The 9762-nt window shown below is 39.9% G+C and overlaps 1 protein-coding gene across 5 annotated transcripts in view; it reads right to left on the bottom strand.

Moving 5' to 3' along the window:
* Positions 1-1244: 1244 nt before the first annotated feature.
* Positions 1245-9762, bottom strand: part of LOC128699124 (serine-rich adhesin for platelets) — a 120040-nt gene continuing 111522 nt past the window's right edge. For 2 of the 5 annotated variants that reach the window (XM_053791651.2, XM_053791650.2), the window contains exons 3-5: positions 8852-9038; positions 5609-6588; positions 1248-3471 (exon numbers count right to left, since the gene is read on the bottom strand). In XM_053791651.2, the coding sequence (XP_053647626.2) occupies positions 2678-3471; positions 5609-6588; positions 8852-9038 (1961 nt within the window). In that variant the 3' untranslated portion in view covers positions 1248-2677. Of the gene's footprint in view, positions 3472-5608; positions 6589-8851; positions 9039-9762 lie in introns of all 5 variants that reach the window. The other 3 variants (XM_070096541.1, XM_053791649.2, XM_053791652.2) reach the window with 3 other exon arrangements.

The raw sequence follows: 9762 nt of genomic DNA, 5'->3' as shown, positions 1-9762 counted from the left end.
ATGAAGCATTGTATAGGAAATTTCTCGAAAACGTTACTTAAACGGGATGTGGTGAAGACCTTTGTAACTACGGGATATATAAAGGTTCAGTATAGTGTTGAGCACTATAGTTCACACAGGTTGGTTTGTTGGTTTAACTTTCATCTAGTTTACATGGGTTATTATGAATAGAATTTACCTACGTACTAAGAGCAAGAATACTTTAATCCCTAAAATACAGAGTAAAGTACATTATATACATATATGCTAAAAGATATACATCTCTTTCAATATACCCTGTGACTTTACATCAAGACTAATGACCGACAAGTCGTTTCCTAAAGTTCCCCCTTAATAACTTAGGTCTTAAAGGAACAATATAATCATCAACTTTCCCCACAGATAGTGTGAAACATTGTCAACGTGTTACGTACACGTGACTCACTGTGTTGTAAAAAATAACACGACAGATAATTTAACACTGCAGTATTGGTTGATAAGCTATATTAATAACACATAGTTCTCTTTAATAAATTATGCCATATATGAAGGTCAGTATACAAAATGGTGTCCATTTGCCATATAGCGCAGAAAATATATTATCTTTGAATGTACAAATGGAGGCAACAAATCCCTTGGGATTAGTGTTTCTAAGGAGTATAATAATCAGACACATAAGTCCATCGTCAAGGTTTGTGGCGTCTTCATTAAGGGAATATACGACCGACAGGCAGACAAGTATCAGTGAAACATGAATGTACAGTAACACAGCAGAAGCTCGTGTAAAGATGTACTAAACCTAACCTTAACACCAAGAATATATATTACAATGTTAACAGTTAATACGGTGATTGCCAAAATATTAAATGTTAAGTAGATACACACACCAAATTTGGATATAATTCACAGGTTTGCACTTTTATGATATATATATATATATATATATATATATATATATATATATAAACACTGATCTCTGGCCGAAAGAGACTCCGAAAGAGACTCGAACCTACGAACCTTGGAACAAGGTACGCAGTGCCTTACCATTCTAACCACACTGGACCAATACCTTGGCGTTCAGCTTGCGCTAGACGCATGGTATTGGTCCAGTGTGGTGAGAATGGTAAGGCACTGCGTACCTTGTTCCAAGGTTCGTAGGTTCGAGTCTCCTTCCGCCAGAGATCAGTGTTTGTGCATATTTCGCCTGCTCTTGCGAATTCCTTATATATATATATATATATATATATATATATATATATATATATATATATATATATATATATATATATATATATACTCAGTGGCCACTATATTAAGTATACCTGTACACCAAACATAAGAATAGGGAAGAAATGAGACAATTGATTGACTGTGAAATGATTGTTGGTACCAGACGGGGGGGTTTGATGATCTCAGAAACTATTTATTTTTTTTAGGATTTTCATGCACAATAGTCTCTGGAGTTTACATAGAATGGTGTGAAAAAACACAAAACATCCAGTGAGCGGTAGTTCTGTAGGTGAAAATACCTTACGAAGGATAGAGGTCAGAGAATGGCCAGAACAGTTCTGAATGCATAACACATCAAACCTTAAAGTGGACGGCCTACAGCAGTACAAGACCACACCAGGTTCCACTCCTGTCAGAAAAGAAAAGAAACCGAGGCTACAGTGAGCAAAGAATCACCAAATCTGGTAAGCTGAAGAATGGAGAAACGTCGCGTTGTCCGACGAATCGCGATTTCTAATACGACATGCTGATAATAGAACTAGAATCTGGAGTAAACTTTTGGGATGTGATGAAACGAAGGCTTTGCAGCATGAATGTGCAACCAACAAATCTGCAACATAAGCGTGATGCTATCCTGTCGACATAGACCAAGATTTTTAAGGAATATTTTCAGCACCTTGTTGAATTTATGCCACAAAGAATTCAGTTTGTTCTGCGATCAAAGGGGAGCCCTACCCAGTACAAGAAGGGTGTACCTAATAAAGTGGCCAGTGAGTGTATACGTCAAACTAATAATGATTTAAACCAAGAATTTAATATGACGTATCACACACTACACTGAAGCTTTATATTTGCATGTATATCTTTGAAGGACAAAAAAACCACTCCATTAAAACCCACCTAAAATAATCAGGCCACAAAGCCTGTCTTACCATCCAACTTTTACCATCCAACTTTTGGCCTAGACAAAAATTCATGATGTCCACAGAATCGATATAAAAGAGTTGTCCGTACCATTGAAAGTACTCGATTAAACACCTAGTTCACTCTTAACCTATATTGGTGCTGGAGTGAGTATCTTCACAGTTCACCAGATATTGTACAGAAGCGATCACTTTGTTCACTAGCACTGTTGGTCGTGGGAGCATCTTACTTAGTTGTCTAAAGCAAGCCAATATGAAAAAAATCCTTTCTTTTTTCTTAGAATTTTCTCTGAAAATCTCACTATGCAAGTTTGAAAAAAATGGAGCTGTAATCATTATTTACTGTAGTTACTAATCTTATTCACTACAATATGAGCGTAAAACTTCATAAAGTACAATATCTCAGAGACGCCCATTACAACTCCAGGTGAGGCTCGTCACTCGTTCATGGGAAGATGTTTGCGAGAATTTTTCCGAGTCAATTTGCTGGTTTGTGTTGTGGAGGCTGGTGTGGGGTGCTGGTGGCGCTGGCGACGAGGCTTGTGCTACGTCTCTAAATGTATTTGATGAGTGGCCCGTGTACGAGGGATGCTGCGGGGAAATGCAGGTGTCTCTTTAGGCGCCAGCACAGTCTCCAGTTGCTCTAATGTCTTCTTTGCCACGCTGAGCACATTCTCCTCACACCCAGCGACTCCACTACGCCCACGAGTATTACCACGCCCACGTAGCCCCATGTCATTATAACGTGGGCGGTTGATGGGAGGTAGAGGTACCACGTGTCCTTCGGAAGTACTGAACGAGGGGCCTCTACCCTTGGCTCCCCGTAAGTGATCCCAGCCCTCAGATCGTGTGGACGAGTCTAGAAGATCTGTGGAAGTGTCTGCTTCAGGTTCGTCGTCATCGTCGTTGTCATCATCGTCTGGTCTGGGAGACGATGTTAGTGACCTTGGCTCCGACGACGACCTTGGAAATGCAGAAAAGTTTGCTTTACGTGCAGGAGGAACGTTGCGTCCTTCACTCTTGACGCTGCTCATGGACGCACTGAATGACACGTCCAATAACCGCCCTGGCATGAGTGTGGGAAGTGATGGTCGTGCGGGCGTGGGTGGCCTGTGCTCTGGACGGTTCTCTGCGTCTTCCTGCATCAAATGCTGGATGCTGCGGTTGAGAGATCGTGTAGAGGAACTGAGCTCAATCTTGGGCATGGGCTGTGTCGCCACTGCTGTCACTGTTATCTTCCTGACGTTGCTGGTACTCATCCTGGCTCCCAGTTTAGTCTCACTGTCGCTAACTTGCTGTTTCTCACATTCCATCAGAGACTCCGTGTCCGCCTCATTACCTGAAATATCAAATATGGCGGTTGTGAGACTGGAAAGCGGGTATAAGGACAAAGAAATAATAAAGTGAATGATGCATAAAGTATCGAAAAAAAGTAAAAAATAACTGTAGATGCAGAATAGTATTAATATCTGAATTCAGTATTTTCAGAAAATAAAATTAAGTTCAATAAGATTTTATCTGGCATGACTGAAAGCAAAATAAAGATTGAATGTTAAACAAGAGGAACGTAAAATAAATAATTAAAAGCTACGAAGCAAGGATAGTATTAAACAGTCTTGTGTGTGTGTGTGTGTGTGTGTATGTGTGTGTGTGTGTGTGTGTGTGTGTGTGTGTGTGTGTGTGTGTGTGTGTGTGTGTGTGTGTGTGTGTGTGTGTGTGTGTGTCAGCGTGAAGACATGAGGGCACCAGAGGGCCTGCCCCCAGCCTGGCCATGAAGCAGGATTCTCATATTCTCGCAACACATGTCATTGACTCCGGACACACAGGATAAATGACCGAAACGTCAGGGAGTGGTCGTCTTCATTCATCAAAGACACGTGTCATGAAACATTTTCGTGTTTCCTGAAGAACAAAACTCCCCTTTACAAACGCTTATTAATTGACGCATTCAGGGATACACACAAGAGGTACTCTGTTTACTATATTAAATTACGTTAGTTTAGTTTAGGTTCGTTGTGATTCCATGTAATGTTTACAGATAGTCCAACAATTATTGGTAGATGAAGACGTAAGACTTTCTATGTCATCCACATTGTCTACAGTACCATTTTTCACCAATAAATTTTTATTTCCTTCGTTTATAAGGGAAAGAGTTATGACAGTACACATAATAAAGGCAGTAATATGTATCAAACCCTAATATGTAACCTCCTTACATTGTTGTCTCATTATCCACCACTGATATTCAGGAGACATTTGTCCTGTATATAATCTACATAAATTCATTCCACCAGCAGCCCCGAGGGTCCTCGTTAATACAGAATAATTTCCACTCCGTTGGCTTTATTGAAGTTGTAGGTGAGACATCAGACGCTGGAGTGTTGAAACAACTCACTTTCTTCACAGCAATTAATAATGTTAGACTTGTTAATTATCATACTGATAAGAACGTCATTTAGTAAGAAGATAGTTTGCATGGAAGAAGCCAGGTAATAACCACTATGTGGAGCATCAGTTACACTACTTGTATACCACAACAAATTATATCCCTTTAAAATTAAGAGCTTTTCTCATATTTCCATTAAGGTAATCAAGGTGACTAGACATTGTTGTGTGTGTGTGTGCGTGCGTGTATGTATATATTTGTGATGTGTGTGTATGTTTGTGATGTGTGTTTGTGATGTGCGTGTGTATATTCAGGTATTTCTGGTTGCAGACAGCAGAGCTCCTCGCTCTGCTGTTTGCCCACCGCTGCTCTAAACCCTCCTCACATTTCTCGTATCACTTGTGGGTAAATAATGTGAGTTTGTATGTGGGGGATGGGTGCGCTTGTGTGTCTCTGAGAGAATTATATATTACTATTATAATCAAAAGGAAGCGCTAATCCTACAGGGGTCATACAGTTCTTTGATAGAAAGCATGATCATATAAACAAACATTCCGCATGCATGAAGGACCTGTCTACCTGACTGTATCTTCCGTCTCAACGTCAGGTGGACGATGTCTTCAAGTTTAAGAAGGGTACAGCATTTATCATGCTGTGTACACACGGCACTTTAACAATTTAGGCAGTTTTGTCTCGGAATAGATATTTTATCACTTGAATTTGATGATTCTCTCGCTTCAGTGCACCTGTCTCTTATTTTTTATTCACCTATCTCTCTCTTCAGTAGAGGTGCGTACCACTAGAATCTCACTGACTCCTAGAAAATTTTGTATTTCGCTGAGACATCTGTCTCGCTTCATGAAATTCTACTCTGGGGAAAACTGTCATTCATTCTTGATGCTCATACTGAATCAAGTATTCAACAAAATTCTAACTCACTTTGATGTATATCTCGTTTTTAGAAAGTTTGAGGTTCCCGTCAGTTCGAGTTCATATAAGTCTCACTTGAGTGCGTGTGTGAGTGGAGGGAGTGTGTTCCTTACTCTGGGGCGTGAGAGAGCCAGTAGAGGGTAGGAGGGAGGTGTCTCACCTGAACCCGGGCTGCCGGAGACAGAGAGACCTTGCATAAGTTCCTCCAACAGTCGCCTCTCCTCGGCGTCCGGGGCTGCTACTCTCACTGGCTCACTCCTCAGCTGGGGCCTTTTGCCCCAAGTTGTCTCTTGTCCCGCCTCTGCCCCTTTGTCAGATCTGCTTTTCTCCCCGTTACCGATGTCCTTCGTCCAGTTGGGGATGCTCCTGAAGCCGATTCGGTCGACTTTCAAGTTTTTGGTGGAACTATCGCTGTCTTCGTCTGTGACACCCTTCGACAGAGAGTCGGTGTCGTCTTCTAGTGGGATAACACCAGTGGTTCTTGTAGTGCCTTTAACAATACCTGTATGGGTACTGTTCAGTACTGTTGCACCCTTGCTAGTGAGGCTACTGTTCAGGCGTGTAGCACCCTTACTGACGAGGCTACTGCTCACTAGTGTCTCACTTTTATTTGTGCTTCCACCACTTAACCCTGTCTCACCTTTGCTGGCAAGACCACTACTCAATAATATCGCACCTCTGATATTATGACTGCTGTTGTGCCCCTTGTTGGCAAGACTACTGCTCAGCAGTATTGCACCTTTAACGTTATGACTGCTATGGTGCCGGGCTGCCCCTTTGCTCTTGGGACCAGTAATGAGACCTATTACACCCTTCGAATTTGGATTATCACTTGCTTCCAACGATAGCGTCCTGATACTCTGGTAGTCTCTGATATCGCTAGCTTCGTGTCCTTCCGAAGTGCTGCTATCTTCCTCGGAATCCTGATCGTCACTACAAACACAGAACCTCCTTCCTTTCTCTCTCTTCAAGGAGCCATCGCCGTCAACTCTGCTTGTGCGTGGTTTACTCGGGGGAACAATTTTGTTGCAGTCGCTGCAGTAGGTAATGAAGGAAGGAGGCGGCAGGGGATCTGTGGGACCTGGACCTGTCTCAGGTACTGTGGCTCTCCCCAGAGTCTTGGAATGACGAACTGACGACCTGTGAAAAATACAATCGCTTAGTAATCACAACAATATTTATGATGAAAATATTCTTAAATATATTGAAATAATGTGCATGTAGTCTACGGTATGTCTAAGTCAGTCCAGTAACACATTATATATTTTGCATTGTCTTTGCCTGCGGAGGAGTGCATCATGTTACCAAAGTAAGATAAGAAAGAATTACCTATAACAAGGTTACAATCAGATCACTCTTACTTAATTATAAAGTATATATGAAGCTCTTGTAACAGATGAAGGAATTACGGTCATGGTGCTGTTATATGTTCATTTTTTTATTTCGTAAACTATAATGGTGCCTGATTAGACATTATTTTCTCTAACGTTAAAAATATATATAGCTTGATCACTTTCGCGTTGAATTTGTGGGGTAAAAATAAAGCCTCATTAAACTAGACTGCAAACCACTATAGTATTTAACATGTTTCCTTTCCCAGAAATATATTTTAAATTAGTTACTGCTTTCATATTGTAACCTTGAGTTAAATCTACGTAAAAGAATTACTTTCCCAGTTGCTTGAAAGATGGAAAAAGTGAACAGAATTTGGTATTATTTTTTGTAACTGCACATGGGGACACAAAGCTCAAATACTTGATTTTTTATTTCGAAGGGGAAGAGTTAAATCTATATGGGCCGTACAACAATTCGGGTGTGGAAAATATGGTAAATGTTCTTTACTTACGGTCGTTAAATTATAAGATCTACCTCCCATGTTAGAGATGAATAAGAATCATCAACTGTTTAAACTTAATGAGAACTGTAAATTTGCATATTAATGCTATTACGTGTAGGAACATATTCTCAGAATTATGTTACTGGCGAGAAGGTGACCTTAGTGACATTTTTAAAGGTCTAACAGCTTCTGTGGTTGTCACTATGACAACCAGAGAAAACATATCCCTCAGAAATTAATTAATCTTTTTACCTTAAAATACAGACGAAACAGTTATATCTCGTAATTTTCATGAAAGAATTATATTTTACATATATCAGATGTAAGATATTAATATAAGCAAGACTATGGACTCTTAAAGGAGTTACTTTCCTGGCATGGATGCTCCACGATGCTCTGAACGTCAGTCATTATACAAACATTGGACCCTCAACCTGTGTTCCTTCCAGCTTTATAATGTTAATTACTCTAAACTTTGGGTTAAGTACTCGATAAATAACATTCCTCGAACTCTAATTAATATAACTTTATCGCGTAACGTCTCAAAGACGAAAGGGATGAATATGTAAGACACTGAACTCGCTTAACTAATATATGATCAGAATTCATCCCACTCCGTGAATAATCAGTGACATCATTAATGAGTTCACTGGAATCCAAGCTGTATTTACACTACAGTTCCCAGGGAAGTATCTTCATTATTATTTTAATATTTAAATTGTGTCTGGGGCCTCGGACAGGAATGTTGGTAAGTTGAGGGCATCGGGGGGAATTAGGCAGAACACCGATACAGTGAACTGGAATCCCGAAAATTCACTGCAGTGGATCGAACTGAACGCAGCGCTTTCCCGTAATACATGTCCAAATTTGAATTTGTGCTAATGTCTTTATCGCTTAAATTTCAATGATCCAGTAGACTGTGGGGTATTAGAGCCCGAGTGAGGAAAATTTACGTAAATCACCTTTTTTTATTATTTTAATCAGGGACCATGCCACATGACCCCTTCGGGATCATATACCCCTTCAGGGTCATATGGTCCTTCGGGAACATATAGGCCTTCGGGGCAATACTGCTCCTGGGAAATAGAAGGCATTCAGGTTCGATTCAAAGAAGGGGAGACAAAGTCCAGTTCCTTGGATCAAGAGTCCCTCACCGGCTTCAGCAGAATAATTTTAAAGAAATATTAACAGATTTATATGACAAAGTAATTCTCCTCAAAGGAATATTTTCTGTGCCATTTGAACTAGATTCTAGAACAATGGAATAATTCAGTTATTAGAAGCTTTAACACAGATTATCTTAACACAGACTCTGATATCTGAAGAAGCTAAATTCTACACAAAATCTGCATTTACATAAAAAAGACTAGAACAGTGATTGTTAAATAATAACATTTCTTATTTTTTTTATTTCTTTGACATGTTAATTAGGTTAGTGTAAAGAAAAATCGAAACCGGCAATTCTTAAAATGTTGATATTCCAGAGGCCTGAAAAATGCGAGTGGTATAGGTCTGTCTTGACCTCTGGGAGGCCCTGGGCCAGTGTGTGCACAGGGACAAATTTACCTTTCCCTCTTGGTCTCAGTGGGTGTGGGTGGGCGGTCTAGGTCGAGTGGGTGGGTGGGTACGAAGGCTGAAGGTCCTGAGGGTCTCGGGAAGACACCAGACTCGACCTTCAGAAGAGCTGCAATGTCTTGGTGACCGTTCTTTTCCGCTAGCTGCCAGGCAGTCAGTCCCTGACCGTTGCGCTGACCTGTAAACGTATTGACATTCAGTGATAGGTCACAGAGGGTCATGAAGGTGCTGACATGAGAAGTACTGGTGTGTGCATAGCGGCCCAAGTTAAGTTTTATTTTTATCATCAGTTCCCGCACCAGTATGTTAGCATTAGATTCAACTATGTGATCCTAATCAATCGTATCTTGTAATTCTATGAATTGTTACAAATTCCGCTGCATTATTATCTTATCTCGTTCATTTTTCTTTTTCTGTGATGTTATCAAAAGATTCTTAACGTCCCTCCGTGTTATTTGGGTATTAATCATTGAATTGTGTGTATGAGTATGTGTAATATAGTGTACGAACACGAAGGTTAAAAAATTTATTTACATCCTTTCTGCCTCATTCAAGTTCCTGGCTCACAGAATAGCCAATTTATTTTCTGTAATGCTTCAAATGTTGATATGCCTTACCTAACGTGTAACATTGATTTTAATTATTTCAGGCGAGTATATTTTGTGGCATGTGGGAAGCTTGGTGCATTTTTCATTATATATATATATATATATATATATATATATATATATATATATATATATATATATATATATATATATATATATATATATATATATATTTTATTATCACACTGGCCGATTCCCACCAAGGCAGGGTGGCCCGAAAAAGAAAAACTTTCACCATCATTCACTCCATCACTGTCTTGCCAGAAGGGTGCTTTACACTACAGTTTTTAAACT

The sequence above is a fragment of the Cherax quadricarinatus genome, chromosome 54 (assembly GCF_038502225.1).
Source record: "Cherax quadricarinatus isolate ZL_2023a chromosome 54, ASM3850222v1, whole genome shotgun sequence".
In the NCBI taxonomy this organism is placed as follows: Eukaryota; Metazoa; Arthropoda; class Malacostraca; order Decapoda; family Parastacidae; genus Cherax; species Cherax quadricarinatus.
The sequence above is the reverse complement of the archived record's forward strand: the minus strand, read 5'-3'. Positions and strand labels throughout refer to the sequence as shown.